Source organism: Halichoeres trimaculatus, unplaced genomic scaffold (assembly GCF_033239565.1).
Source record: "Halichoeres trimaculatus isolate MK-OKI-2021-1 unplaced genomic scaffold, fHalTri1.1 fHalTri1_scaffold_5, whole genome shotgun sequence".
Lineage (NCBI taxonomy): Eukaryota > Metazoa > Chordata > Actinopteri > Labriformes > Labridae > Halichoeres > Halichoeres trimaculatus.
The window spans coordinates 33,560,159-33,575,419 of NW_027437183.1; the positions used below are offsets into that span (position 1 = coordinate 33,560,159).

Sequence of the window (15,261 nt, forward strand, 5' to 3'; positions counted from 1 at the left end):
ACCTGGTTGTGTGAGCACTTTACCTCCTGTAGCTCCAGCTCAATGATCTGCTCCTTGTAGGAGTAGGCCTTGTTCTCCCTCTTCATGTTGGATTTCTTGGTGCTTTCTTTCTGGGCACTGCAGCAAGCAAAGACAGGGATTGCAGATTGGACAAGAGCTGATAGCACAGAAAGACATTTTGCCCTGCTGTCTTCCTCTACTTTAATGTGTCAGAGTTGTTTTAGTGCTAGACGCTTTGAGATATCAGCCAGTTAGAAAGAGATGTAAATATTATAAATGCTGTTTGCACACCTGATCACAATTTGGATACCAGTTGAAAAATGAATAAATTCACTCTTTGTATCGTAGGATTTTAAAAAGAGTCTAAGTTTCCACATGAGAAAATAAGAAACAAGAGAAAAAACAAAAAAAGGAAATGAGGGAGCAGTTTATCACAAACAACAACTCAAGTGAAACAGGCTGTCAGGTATTCTCTCTCCGTCATGACCTCCCGATGGTGAAGGCTAAAAACCTCTCTCGTTGAATGTGGTTGGATTGTTGAGCTGCAAAAGAAAGGCCTCTCACAACACGCCATCACTGCTGAGGTTGGACGTAGTGAGACATTTACTTTGAATTTCTTCAAAGATCCTGAGGGTAATGGGTCAAAAAAGTTCAGAGGGAGACGCAGAAAAAATTCTCAGGCACTGATTAGCTGTCCGTCATGACCCAGGACGATGCTCAACCCAGATTAAGGCCGTTACTGGAGCTGACTGCAGCCCCATAACCATCAGACAGCATCTGAGAGAGAAAAGCTTTGAGAACAAAAAAACCTATGGAAAGGCCGATTATTGATGCCGGTAGTTGACATTTTTAAGGCACATCGGCATCCGTCGTTCTTTTAATCTGACAGCTGATGAGAAATCAATTTAACAATGGGTTACTTTGGCTCTGATTCAAAAATAAAGATAAGTCAACAATATAATACCACTTCAGTTATATTGCAATTTTGGAAAATTTACCTTGGAAAACCTTAGGAGGTTAATTATTTTTCTGCTGTTTAATAAATATAAGCTTAAAGGTATTTACATAAAGCTAAGTGTTGAAGTTTGTAATATTCAAAATTTTTAGGCCAATATTTTGTTTTTTACTGGAAATGAATATTAGTCATGGAGGCTAATAACTAAAATTTGGAGCCAATAATCAGTATCGGCCCTGAAAAAACTAAATTGGTCTTTGTCTTCAAAAAATGTCTTCACAGGACATTGAAAGTAAAGAAAGTTTTATTCTCTGAGGAGAAAAATTATGTCCCATGTTACTGACATGACCAGGAGATCCCACTGGAGATGTTTTCACATCACAGTGGAGGGGGCGCCATCATGATCTGGGGCTTTTTCCTTCAATGGACCAATGGAGCTTCAGGTTGGTCATGGGCGTCAAAGGCGGCTGTTCTTCTGTTCTTGTGTTTCAAATACAAGGGCCAGACGTGACCATTAAACAGGCCGGGAGAGGGGTCCGCCACCGTACGTGGATCAAGGGTTTGTAGGTGTAAAGCTGAAAGTCAAGTCCTCCATAATAAGGATGTGAGTCTCCTCCTCCATCTTAGCATCAGACTTTGGAACAATCTCAGTACCCAGGGTGTTATTAACGCCATGAGATTTCTCAAACTTGAAGAAGTCATCCTGATGGCCAAAAATGATCAGCGTTAGGTTGGTCAGGGGTGTCAAACTGCGGCTGGCTCTGTGGAAATGTTGCAGGGGCCTCCTTTGTGACTGAGGGCCCTGGTCTGTGTGGTAATGACTGGGTTTATCAACAGGACAACGCTGTAGGTCACAATGAGCGCCTGACAAAGGACTTCTTCCAGAGGAATCAGCTCCTGGGTTTTCAGGGTCTTTCTAAGCTGTGGTCTTAGACTTTTGATCAGCTGATGAGCAGGCTATTTCAGTGAGTTAGTTAGTTAGTAAAGCAAGCAGCCTTGTATCTTATGTGTTCTCCTCTTTTTCAATCAGAGGGTAAGATAAGTCATCTTTGAGGTTAGACAGTTTAGTTTTGTTGTGATTTGGTGCGTTAAATAAAGACCTATTGGTTTATGGTCGTGCACTTGTTTCCTCTTGACCTGACGCATCAGTGTTACCTCTGGATGATGCTGTCGTCATACAGCATTCCCTCAGGTGTGAGCATGATGGCGTATTCCTCTCTGGTGACCTGAAGGAGGGCAAGTCTTGAAAGTCCCTCAGTGACGTGAGTGATGACCCGAGGCAGCAGCTTGTTGGGGGAGATGCCGGAGAGTGCGCTGACAGCATTTTTCACTGCCTGAGAAGAAGACATGAACCCTCAGCTCTCTATTCATCCACCTTGTTAAGGTCAGAGTATTACAGAGAGTATTCTCACCTCGCTGTCAGCTTTAGCCTCCAGTAGATGTGGCAGAATAGCGTCCAGATTTTTTTCTATAAACTCGTCAGTTTTCAAGTTCATGGAGTGGAGCAGGACGGGCCAGAGACCTTGACGAGCTTCAACTGAAAGAGAGGAGAAAAGGAAAATACTCCAAACATCAAACCTAGCTAGCAGTAATCAACTCTCAGAGAGGATGACTGAATGATTCATGTACCGATGGAGGGATGATGAGTGACGATGAGGGTCTCCATGGCTAAGCTCTCAGCCTCGGCGGGGTCGCCCCATTGGCTGGCCGAGGAGCAAACCACACACAGAGCATCCAGCAGCACACGAGGGGGAACGTAGCTACGACCAAGCTCAGTCAGCTCTCCTGACTCTGACACCACCACGTCCTGGGACAAAACCTGAAAAGTTACAGTAAAAATGAGGCCAAGATGCAACAAACACCAACTTTACTGATAAAGACATTTTTGGTGTCATTTTCCTTTAATTGGACAGCTGATAAAGGACAATAAAGACAACAAGAGAAGTGTTTGATGTCTGGGAGCTTATTCAGTGCCCACCTTGTGTTTGCTGATGACCTCCCGCAGTTCTGCCAGCAGGCCGTGAGCGAGACTGGATCCCCCGAGAGAGGAGAGAAGCTTCCTGACCGTCTGCTGCGCTCGCTTCCTCACGCGCCAGCTTCGGGAGAGCAGGACCCCAACGATGGCATGATGATACATCCTAGAGAGCAAACACAAGAAGCAATCAATGAGTGATCACGTGTAGTGTGCAGAACACAACAGTAATAACAAATCTTTAAAATTGATTTCATACAGATTGACCAAATGTGCCTCATTTTAGGTCTAAGAAGACGATTCTTGATTTAAAAAAAAAAAAAACTAGAAAAGCACTCAGAGAGTGCAGACCTCCACCAAGCATATTGTGATTGTCACCAACACTTTAGTCCTATTTTAATGCTATACTCCCTTTCAGCAGACTGTGTGCTACAATTTGGTGTTAGTTGCAGGTTCGTACGATAATTTGTTTCCTGACAGTGTTGAAAATTTTTCATATTCCAGATCTTAGTATCCAGAATATTACCAGGATCTGGATTGTACTTTTACATCTGTCAGAAATTTTGGTGACCTTGTCTTGTTTTGTTTTGCAAAGCAATCCGACCATTTATGGTGGAGTTATATACACATATGGTGAAAACAGCCCTATCTCACAATGATAAAGGATCCTTTAGATAAGTCCTTGATCCAGACGGTGATCCAGATCACCTCCAAAATTTAATCACTTCTTCCTTATCCCATTTTGAACATTTCCTGAAAATTTCATCCAGATCCTTTTGTTGCCTGACCTTTCATCAATTATCAGATTAGGACAAAATGCATCAAATTATTTATTGAGGGGAAGTTAAGAAATCTTATTGGCCCCCATTTATCAATCTTGCTTGGAAACTAAGGCAGATTTGGGTGTTGAAAGAGCTAAGTTCACGTGTGGTATATGAATCATGCGTACCAGGGCCAATCACGGCGTAAGCCTGATCAGGTGTTGATAAATGTGACGGCTGAAAACAATCACAATTAAATCAACACCCCCCTAAAAATTAAAGGTACAGCTGGTCTAACCGGCAAAATTTACAACATGGAGGGACGCATTACAAAAAAAAGAGACTTCTCTGAGCTGAAGACTGACACCATAGAGAGAAATGCAGCTATGATGTTTGGCAGCTGGAAAATGTCGCGTTAAGGAGTCAGAAAAAACACATTCCTGAGCAGATCCCTGCAGCCGTCAGCAGCGTGGTTGTGACAAAGCAAACTACAGCAGTTTTCAAAATTTTATTTACACATCCTTCATTTGTACTTCAATTAAATAATCTGTTATATCTATTAGATTATATCTATTAGAAGCCACAATGCTTTTAGTTATTTCTGGGGGGGGGGGGGTCTACCAATAGTAGAGTGGGGCACCAGTTGTGGTAATGTATTAGTTAAAGTTTCATGTCAATATGTATGTAAATGTGTCAATATATGTTTCAAAATGTACTCTGTCCTTTTTTCCTTTTGTTGTTTTCTCTAAAATCATGAATGGTTCTGATTATCAATGTTGTATTGAGCTTTTTCATGTTGTATTAATGAAATGTCTGTGTTCTTGATGTACTGATGAGAAATAACCAATCTAAGAAAATATATTCAGTAAAACACTGTGGGAGCTTAAATATAATTTACAGCTTTTTATAATCTCACTCTGTTGAGATTTTAGTAGGATTCACTTTTCTGAATTAATCATATTTGATAAGTTATGACTGAGATACCTGTTTCTGTAGATGCTTCAGGTATGAAGAACTGTGAGACTGCTCATTGGTATTTGTTTGTCCTGATGTTGCAGTAACATTGCTCTCCAGCTGCATGCGGTCGCATGTCCGACAGGCCACCATGTGCCACAGAAAGCACTGGGCGACAAATTTTACCGTGCCCTTTGAATTCATTTCACTGACTCTGTCAAGCCAGTCATTTCAATTTTCACACTCTCGTCTGTATTTTTGCACCCTTTGCTTTTCAATGGGACACTGGGCAGAGTACCAGCTGCAGCCACAGGTACAGACATGTTAACTTCTGATTTCCTGTGACTTTCTGTCACCCAGTTAATGATGGGCTCCTATTCCACGCTTGAAATCAACCAACTGCTGTTTCTAGTGGGCAGATGCAAAGTCATGTTAAATTTGAGCAGAATGGTGCTGCGTTCAAGGCAAACTGAAAATATAGGACAAGTTGTGATCATATTGATTGAAAACAGGGCGCAACGTTAAAGAGTGAAATAAGGGATGATTACATATTTTACGGGACGGGTGGCAACCCTAGTTAGATACATTCTTGTACATTTAGCTATGTAAATATTAATATCTGAACCTCTGTTAGTCTGTCTGAAAATACTCTGTACTAATATGATCTAATAGTTCTCCACCACAGATAAATTTTCCCTGCTCCAACATGAAACTTGCAAGAACGTACTTAGATTTTAGCGATTGATATATGCCGATCTGTGTGTGGATATAAGCATGCACACATTTCACCTTTATACACTCGTCTTATTATGAGCCACATTCACACCACAAGTCCCGAAAAATTCTTCCTGTAAGATATTTAAAGAAAAAAAATCCTGAATTTCTCAAAGAAAGTGGTGAGAAAAATGAACCTTTTTATTTTCGTGCATTAAAGCATTATTCTTTTTCAAAAAACTCCAGTAATCTTTTCTGACTTCTCTTTACAAACAATTCATGAGTCAATTTTTGTCTTTCATATCTTAGATAAGACATTTTTCTGGATTGGTAGGTGAATGTGTCTCGTGTTAAGTCTCATAAAACCATTTCTACTAAAAATAAGACAAAAATATGACACTTAGATTTCAGATAGATTTTAAATGCTATCAATGGTGGTAACATCATGCAAAACACACCCACTTTAGGCTATTAAAGATACTGAAAGTATAAATATCTGCTAAGTCAGATCAGGAGACAGCATTTCACCAAGGAATTACAAGATACACGAAGTAGGCGATTGAGTAAAACACTTCTTATGTCAGCCATTTCTCAGGAAAGACTTTTCTTGGTGTTTAAAAAACAGACTTACTGTGATTTGTTGGAGTTGAGCCGATGGGCATGATCCAGGAAGAGCCGTTCACAGAGCTGCAGCACTGTGAGCAGAGCTAAAGAGGAAAAAAAACAAGTTTTTTAATGTTTTCACACTGAAAAAACCTCCCAAAGCTTTTCAGCCAGTCAGAATCATCCACTTACTCTCCTCGCTGGCCTGGGAGAGGAACTTCTCTGTGGTGAAAAGTGGTTTCTTCTCATCCAGGATCATGTTCCAAAAGCTGGTGAACTTTGCTTCTGCAGAAACACAAAAACAGACAGCTCCCGTCACTTCTGTGACTCTTCAGGTGTTTTGATGAGTAAGGACGTAGAAGCTGTTTAGCTCACCTGTCTGTGACTCCAGCAGTGCCAGTCGACTCAAAAGCACAGAGGCTGAAACACCTTCTGCAAGCAGGGGATGCTGGGAGTTCTGTGCGACAGCCTTCTCCACGGTTTGGAGGAGCAAGGGAATGAAGTCTGACGCTTGAGCCAGAGTGTCGCCTGGAAAAAAAGAGAGTAGAGAAGGAGTTGATTATTGATGTATTTCACAGAAAATAAAAACACGTCTCTCTTCGTGTCGCTGACCTCTGAAGGCCCCCAGCATGGCCTGGAGGTAGGCGTGTCGAACCAGCGAGGTGGAGGTCTTCAGGGTGAAAGCCTTCTTAAACCAATCCATCAGAGCAGAGGGGACTTCCACTGTGAGACGACTGCTCCACTGGGCCAGCACAGACACGGCGTGCACCAAGGTGCCCTCGTGGACTGCAAGGAAATGAAATCAGATTCAAGAGACACTGAAGGTGAAAATTTGCTGTAAATGCTTTTTTTATGATTTAATGAAGGAAAAACTGCCTAAAATCAAGTTTGATGATTCTTTGAAGAAGAAAAGGCAGAGGAACGTTACCTTCTTGTTGTAAATACGGGATGAACATCACGGTGACAGCAGAGCTGAGAGTCTGACTGGATGTTCCTGACACAGCATGGTTGCTACAGCTTGCAATCCCTTGAAGAACAACATTTTGTTCATTTATTAACATCTTTAAGGTCCTATCATATGGATTATCACAGCGTCTTTCTAAAACCTCCTACCTGACAACACGCTCATCTTCTGGGCCACAACTGTGAGCTTTCCCTCAGACCCTGCAGTGACAGACACCGTGCATCAGAAAGACACAAACTCAAAGAAGTGAGTGAATCAGTGTGAGAGTCAGAGCCCAGCTGACCTCCGAGGATCTTGAAGAGGTGTGTGACGATGTCCTGCATGGCAGAGAAGTCGCTGCACTGCTGTGCCAGGTTCTGCATGGCCTGGACCGCCTCCTCCATCAGCTGGGGGTTATTGGCTTTCAGCTGGCCTGGAGAGACACCACAGCAGTTTTACAAACACCTCAGCTTAGAGTCTTTTCATGAAAGCTGGATGCAGTAGAATTCATCCAAGATAAAGCATTAAGGCCTTACTGGCGATGGCTTTTCCGATATCCATGGCGTACTGGCTCAGGTCCAGAGTCACAGCAGACAGGAGACAAGAAACAGCTGCAAAACAGCAGACAGCATTTTAACTCACTGTGCAATCGCTGCCAAACGCAGAAAACACCAGACACTGACAACTTCTTACTCTGCATGGCGTTTTCAGGACTACGAAGCAGAGTCTTCTGCAGTGTTGGGAGAAGCAGCTCCTTGAACTCAGAGTGAGAAACGTGGCGCAGGAAAGAGCCACTTTTATCCAAAATGTGCTGTCGGGGTTTCGTCTTGCTCATGAGGACTGACTTTATGTACAGGTCCAACAGGGCACTCTGGGGAACAGATAAAATATATTTAGATCTGTTTCTCAGACTGTAAATTTACTTTTTGAGAGTAACTGAGCAAAAGGTGTTTAAAGAGAGGGTATTCTGCTTTGGCATGTTTAAAACAAGAATCTAAAATAAAAATCCTGGATGTTCAGACAAAATGTGCAAATTTTCAAACTTCAACACATTCATACAACGTAGAAATCCCTGAATATGTCTTTAAACTGGTTAGAAATAGCACCAGATCTTCGCAAGATCTTTATTAGGCTTGTGAAATGAGTAAGTCATCATAAATATCTCTTTTCAGTACTAAACTTCGTCAGCCGGCATGGTGTTGCCATAGAGACTTAAATCAGTCCAGTGCTGCTCGACCCAATCGGGAAGCTAAGAAGTAGCATCTTGAAAAACCTATATTGGTCTTGTTTCAAAGTCTGGATTGCGTGGAAAACGTTTTTCAAGATTAAGTTACACCTCAAGGTGAAGCTAGTTTACAAACTAATTTTCAGGAATTTTCTCATCAAGTTTGGTGTATTTCATCTAGAATTAAGGATCCTCTATTTGCATTATATGTAAAGATGGACAGTATGAAGCCTAAAAAACACAAAAACCCCTCTTTAAACAACACCTTTGACTATTTACAAGGTCAACCTTGTCAGGCTGCATGCAGACGAATAATTGCTTGGTATATTGTTAGATAAAAAATTACCTTGTGCTTCTCTATTGTAGCTTTGTCTTTCTGGGTGGTGCAGAAGTCAGCACACACCCCCAGCATGGCCAAAGTGGTGGGGCTCTGGTCCAAGCTCAGCAGTGTGCTGATGTATTCATCGACCAGTCCAGAGTTCTGTCAGAGAAAATGAAATACAAGCGATACTTGTTTTCCACTGATTAGATTCATCTTGTCTTCTTAGAAATCTTAAGTGTTTTAGTGTTCTTTTTAAAGACAAAAAGGTATTTTTCACCTTGACATGTTTCGACGTAAACGCTGCCGTCTTCTTCAGAAGCTGTCATCCAGACAGCTGTGTGGTGACAGCTGACAAAAAGACACCACACAGCTTTCTGGATGACAGCTTCTGAAGAAGACGGCAGCGTTTACATCGAAACATGTCAAGGTAAAAAATACCTTTTTGTCTTTAAAAAGAACACTAAAACACTTAAGATACTTGTTTTCACCGGGTTTGTTGAACGGTTCCAGGTTTCACTGTGAACTGGTTTCATTTTACTTTGACTTGTCGCTTTGATGAGAAAGCATTTAGTCTGAACACCGGAGTAAAATCTGTGATACTACAGTTTGTTTGTTTCTTGTAACTGAAGTTCAGCACTTACCTCCTTCCAGAGGTGACTGAGACTTTTGAGACTTGATTTTTGAGCCATGGCTTTGGCTCCACCCAGCACTTCAGCCACAAGAAGGCTCTGGACCTCCACCTACGACCAAGACGAAAACAGAGCAGAGAAGTTCAATCACTGAGAGCATTCATAAAACGTCTTTTTGTTCAGTTCAAACACAAACACAGTCTTCAACTGACCATTTTCTTCCAGACAGGCCCCTCTCTTTTCTCTTGGGTAGAAAACACACTGGGGACCAGGAGACAGGTCCATGACAGGCAGACGAAGGCGGCAGAGCCCGAACTTTTACTGAACATGAAAGAAAGAGAAGCAGCATTACAAACAGAGAACCTGGATGATAACCACTAATATCTTCTTACTCATCTACTTTCTTTCTCAGCCTATGAATTGTCCTGTGTGTGTTTTGTTTGTGTTTTCTGTTTTCACATGAACATCTGTCTCACCTGTATTTATCCAATTTATCTTAGTCATTCAATAAAAATCAGTGCAGTCATTGTCAGAGTGAAGCAGTGCAGACGATTCTGTTTTTTTTTCCATCACCGAAAAACGCGACGTGATCCACAGACTGATGGAAAACTTGTGTGTGCATGTGTGTGTGTGTGCAGACACCATGAAAATTCAGATCTCAGCCTCATTTTTGTTTTTTTGTTTTTTTAAATGGCTGCACAGTTTAACTGTCACAGACACAGCTGTAAAGTACTGTCTTATCTTTGTCAGCTTTGTTTCAAACAGTGCTTTGACTTTTCTCCTCGCGCCCTCACCATGCCGACATGTGAGCATCAGCTGCTGCTTGTATGTGTGTGGTGTGTGTGTGTGTGTTTGTGCACATTTAGTGACTGAGTGTTTTCAGTGTTGTCCGAGCGCCTACAAAAGACGTAAACTTGGCAAAAAAAACTTTATTTCACAGCACTGTTCTTTTTCTGATACTGTTGTGGAAATGATGCAGGATTGTATATTTTACTCTGTTATGCTCTGATACTGTTCCTGCTTAAAGTGATACTCCGGGATGGAACAAGTTGGGTCCTATCACAAGGTTTAGGGCAGAAATTACCCCCACAGCAGTGTTTTTGTGCAGCAGAAGCCCAGAGTGCTCACACCAAACACCCCCTCCCTGCTCCTCTGCCGGTTTCCTCTGCACTCAGACGGGGCCATTTTTTACTTGACCAAAAACACAAATAAACGGACTCCCACCGAAAATCTCTGATATCGGTCTGCATTCACGCTTTATTTAGAGAATTTTCAGCGCGTTACTTTCACACAAAAACACCACTAAATAAGGCACTAGTTCTCATCGTGTCGTAAAACGGTGCTACCTCTGCTGCAGAGCCACAGCTGGCTACGAGGCGCTCGCGGCTTGGTGTATCAGTCCGCGCGCTGCGTGCCAGATATAAACAAACGCAGGTAGTCTGCCAGGACGAAGAGACACGATGAGAACTAGAGCCTTATTTAGCGGTGTTTTTGTGTGAAACTAACGCGCTGAAAATTCTCTAAATAAAGCGTGAATGCAGACTGATATCAGATTTTTTCGGTGGGAGTCCGTTTATTTGTGTTTTTGGTCAAGTAAAAAATGGCCCCGTCTGAGTGCAGAGGAAACCAGCAGAGGAGCAGGGAGGGGGTGTTTGGTGCGAGCGCTCTGGGTTTCTGCTGCACAAAAACACTGCTGTAGGAGTAATTTCTGCCCTTGTGATAGGACCCAACTTGTTCCATCCTGGAGTATCACTTTAATGCCTTTAATATTCTAGTATATTCTCATCTTATTAATTTTTCTTAATTTTCCTATTTTATTTTCTTATCCTGTGTTTTAACATCGTATTCTACCTTCAGTGTTTTCTCAATTGGCTGGCTGATCGATCAGTGCCGATTTCCTTAATTTTGGGGGATCGGTTATCGGTGATCAGAGATCTGTGATTGGAAGGTCTGACAGCCAGCCATTGTTGCTTTTTGCTCTAAGACCTAAAACTCAGGACACTTTATTGGTTGTTTAAGTTAAAACATAAAGATTTTATTGTCTCACAGGTACCATTCAATGATTTTCTATAAAATAAGATTGGAACATTGAAAGCATATGCTGTCAGTTATAAAAAATAAAAAATAAAAATCGGTATTGGCAGGTCAGGCTTTTTAAAGATCAGTGATCACCCCTAGTTTCCACAGTTTATCAGCACTGTCTTTGTTCATGCTGTGCTCTTCATATGTACTGGGGGTGTTGGAGGTGTTGTAAAGTCCTTTGTGTTAGTCTTTTTTTTGTGTTTGAAAAGTTGTATGAATATGCAAAGAAAGCCTGATGGATTGATTAATCAGACCTGTGACACATCCATGATTGAATCCTTCTGCAACCTAATGCATCTCTACAGACCATCCTACTGTCCAATCATGCACTGACCCTGTTTACATGAGAAGACTTTACAGACAAAGGTTGGAACAAAGAGTTTGGAGCTGTGCATCTTAATTTATTCATAGAAATGGCTGTGAAGTTTCAGGAGATCATCAGCAAACCTTAATAACTTTGTAAATCTTACTTATTAATATTTTTTATTTGACCCATGGTAAAACTGTCAGGGCAAATACTTTTTCTACCAACCTTAACTTGGATTAAAAACTTCATTAGTGGCAATAACTCTGCTGGTTGCCCTTTACAAAAAAGTATCTTTTAGTAAACAACATAAATAAGTTAAACTCCCAGATTGATTCGTATCCTGTCACTTTCAGCTTCTTTTTATTGAACACGGTCAGAATTCTCTCAGATATTTGTCATTACATTTAATCGACGAAGATTAATGGCTTCACATGTTTACATTTTTTTCTTTCATTTCTTTTATTTATGTGTTTATTATATATTATTTTTCCCAACATTTATTCATTTCCAGTCCAGTTATTTGATTATCTCAGCTCATTTGTGCCGATTATTATTCTTGTGTGTTTTGATTGTCGCTGTGTTTCTCTGTGTATGAGCCTGGTTTACCTCTCTCGACACAGATTTGATAACCAGATGTTTGACAGTTTGGTGCAAAAAAAATGAATGAAACAAAAGTACCTGGGCTCCCCATGTTTGTTGATTACTCCACTGTTGAGGATGCAGTGAAGGAGGCTGGTGACCAGGATGTTGGGCTGACTTTCAGCCAGCTGGGCAACGACAGAGAGGAGCTCTCTGCGTGATGCGGCATCCCTGAGAAACACACACATCAATGCACAAACTTTACGATCAAAATTCTCACAATAAAGAAGGAATTTACTGAATCATTAAAAAGTTTTGAGACTTATTCTTTTTTATATTTGTGGCTAGAGCTACTCACTGATATCTGTGAGGAGTGAGACAGAAGAGCTTGCACAGTCCTTTGATGGCAGGCTCCGGTAACTCTGGGAACATATAAAGAAGCTTGGGTGTTAATTTATTTATTCTTTAAAAATAGAGTTTAAAAAATAAGTATATATATATATATATATATATATATATATATATATTCATACCTTTGTCTTTAATACACTGTCTCAGCTCTCTGAATATCTCCTTCCGCTCTTTCACGCTCGCTGTTGTCACTTTATAAGCAAATTTCTTCAGTGTGTCTGAAACCTGGAGCAAAAGTGACGTTAGAAAACAAGCGACTGGTTTTTAGTTCAGTCAAACACAAAAGATAAATTCAACAGAATTTTTTCTTCTTTTACATTTTAAAATCTTTTCAAAGCTCAGAAGAGGAACTAAAGGTAATATTCTCATTAGGTCTGTGAATTTCTGCTGGGCAGAGCTGACAAAGCATAAATGAAAATATCTACAGCTGCCCAGCAGTTACGGGGGATTTCACACCTGTTTGGCTAAAAAAAAAAAAAAAAAAAAAAAAAAGCTCAGGTGGCGAGTTACAATATGTAAAAGTTTGATTCCTAATATACCCACTGCTGAGGTTTACAGTTAAACTGTAAAACCTGTTAGTGTTGGAGATTTACTCACCACATGTATAACTTCATAAGATAATAAACTGTCACTGTTAGTTTATTTATATTACATTTTGGTTCACAAAGTTAGAAAAGCCAAAGTTGCCAAAATACATGTGTGTGGGGGTGTGTACAGCCTCGTCATACATATTAGATTATTATTCAAAATAATAATTATTAAAACTATTAAAAAAACAAGACTCTAAGGTTCAGGTAAGAGTATAAGGTAAAATGGTCTATCTATCTAGAATGATGGAAGTTAGACCAATGTATCTGTTTTTATCTCTTATTAGTGCACTGTTTGGTTATATTGCTTTTGGTTGGCAGTAAAGAGAAAGAAAGGACTCTATTTTTAGTGGTCCTATTGGAGTTCTTTTATATTTAGTCACAGACTTTACAGAAGAAAATGTTTAACTTCTCTTTCACAAATTTAGGATAGAAATTGTGTTAAAAGGTAAAAATAGTAAAATTTATCTTGCTTGGCAGACCTCCGGGTGCTCAGCACACCTAAGTCTCTTGTCCCAGAATAACCCCCGAGATTTACAAGGTTTTAGCTGCTGTCGTTAAATTGTTCATCACAATATCAATAAAATAAATGAAATATCTACACAGATGTCATTTTGCCATGATGCTCTAGAATAAAGCCATCTTAATGAGATTTAAGGAACATTGGAAATATTGAACAGCCCCCCTCAAGTCCAGACCACAACCTCGTCCAGCAGATTTGGTTGAGTTGTCAAAAAAAAAGCGGACAAACCTATTGAACATTCAAAGGAAAGCCTTTGTTTTGGGTTGCAGAAGTCATAGGATAAAAAAAGTGTTGAATTTCTTGGGAAATATACAGACACTATCCCAGAGACGTGCTGCTGTAACTGCTGTAAAAGGTGGAAAACCAAACATTAATATTCAATGGAGATTAAAACAAAGAATATGAGGAGGACTCACTTCATCTGATATTTGTTGTGCTCAGATTTGACTTTCCATCTGTTGTGAGCTTTTGCTACATGTTTTACTCATATTTCTTATCTAACGGGACGAGTAACTTGTAGAGCAACAAACACTGAATGAATGTACTTTCACTTTTGAGTTTTGCTGAAATTACCCATGAATTAAATTACTTCTTATAGCTTACCCACGCGACGGTTTTCATGTAATCAACGGTAAACTTGTGTTGAAGATATAACAATGCGCCATTAACGTGTCTAATAAACATGTCGTTGAGTTACAGTAAGAGATGACAGCACACATGACTGAATGTGTCTCACCATCATGAACAGTGTCTGCTGCTGCTGAGCCTCGAAAATTAGATGTAAGGTTCAAACGTTATTTTTAACCTCGCATGAGTTGGCAGTGAGAACAACGCGTTGTACCTAGAAACATGAGAGGGCTCTTTCCATGGCCGATTATCAGTGTTGAGTCAGTGCTGTGGGTCTAACGTGAGAAACTGAGGCAGGGATGAAGCCACACTGAGGCTACACGTAGCCCTGAGCGGGGCAGCTATTCCCGTTTTTTACCCCATTATCTCCTTTCTCCATCAAAACACGCTGAGATTTTAAAGGAGGCGGTACTTATCAAGGTAAAACTACGATTTATTTCACCTGTAAACCTTTAGATAACCGGATACACCACTTTTAACAAATACAGACACAAACCTGCGTGTCCGCTGCCATCTTGCCGGTCCCGGTACAGGAAGGACTTCTCGTCATCACTTCCGGGTCAGTTACACTTGTTGATATCTTGTATTTTTTTTTATTTTTGGTGGTTTAAATTTCTTACTTATGTGGCCACAACCCTTCATCTGCTGAAAAGAAATCTCATAAATACAGGTTTCTTCGATAAAAGCCCAAATACTCTCCTCAAATTTTCAGATGAATGTTGCATTTAGAATAAACCACTATTATCATTATTATTATTATTTTTTTAACATTTTCTTAAATATCCTTTTTTTTAATGTAACTTAATTGTTGTTCATTAATGCTGCATGTGATTGACTTACTTGTACTATGTACAGTGCTTTTGACAGATTTATTAGACTACCACCCAGTGCAAAGTGCAGTGGTGTGCCCAAGGGCACGCAGTTTGCACCCTAACCCCTTTGTGCCATAAGTTCAGTGCACCTGACGGCTGCTAATGATACATCAGCAACATGGTAAGTCTTTTGGTTCACCAGTTTGTTCAAAACTGAAGTACTGAAACTTTTCAGCAGATACTTCCTTCAGAGCA

At 40.4% G+C, this 15,261-nt stretch overlaps 1 protein-coding gene across 1 annotated transcript in view; it reads right to left on the minus strand.

Moving 5' to 3' along the window:
• Window positions 1-14,729, minus strand: part of gcn1 (GCN1 activator of EIF2AK4) — a 49,325-nt gene extending 34,596 nt beyond the window's left edge. The window contains exons 1-21 of the mRNA XM_074669748.1: window positions 14,691-14,729; window positions 12,580-12,682; window positions 12,405-12,468; window positions 12,146-12,277; window positions 9,291-9,399; window positions 9,091-9,189; window positions 8,474-8,608; window positions 7,596-7,773; window positions 7,439-7,513; window positions 7,207-7,335; window positions 7,073-7,123; window positions 6,888-6,986; window positions 6,572-6,745; window positions 6,335-6,487; window positions 6,152-6,244; window positions 5,988-6,063; window positions 2,934-3,093; window positions 2,585-2,774; window positions 2,368-2,492; window positions 2,111-2,289; window positions 24-117 (exon numbers count right to left, since the gene is read on the minus strand). Coding sequence (XP_074525849.1) covers window positions 24-117; window positions 2,111-2,289; window positions 2,368-2,492; window positions 2,585-2,774; window positions 2,934-3,093; window positions 5,988-6,063; window positions 6,152-6,244; window positions 6,335-6,487; window positions 6,572-6,745; window positions 6,888-6,986; window positions 7,073-7,123; window positions 7,207-7,335; window positions 7,439-7,513; window positions 7,596-7,773; window positions 8,474-8,608; window positions 9,091-9,189; window positions 9,291-9,399; window positions 12,146-12,277; window positions 12,405-12,468; window positions 12,580-12,682; window positions 14,691-14,708 — 2,436 coding nt within the window. The 5' untranslated portion in view covers window positions 14,709-14,729. The remainder of the gene's footprint in view (window positions 1-23; window positions 118-2,110; window positions 2,290-2,367; window positions 2,493-2,584; window positions 2,775-2,933; window positions 3,094-5,987; window positions 6,064-6,151; window positions 6,245-6,334; window positions 6,488-6,571; window positions 6,746-6,887; window positions 6,987-7,072; window positions 7,124-7,206; window positions 7,336-7,438; window positions 7,514-7,595; window positions 7,774-8,473; window positions 8,609-9,090; window positions 9,190-9,290; window positions 9,400-12,145; window positions 12,278-12,404; window positions 12,469-12,579; window positions 12,683-14,690) is intronic.
• Window positions 14,730-15,261: the final 532 nt, after the last annotated feature.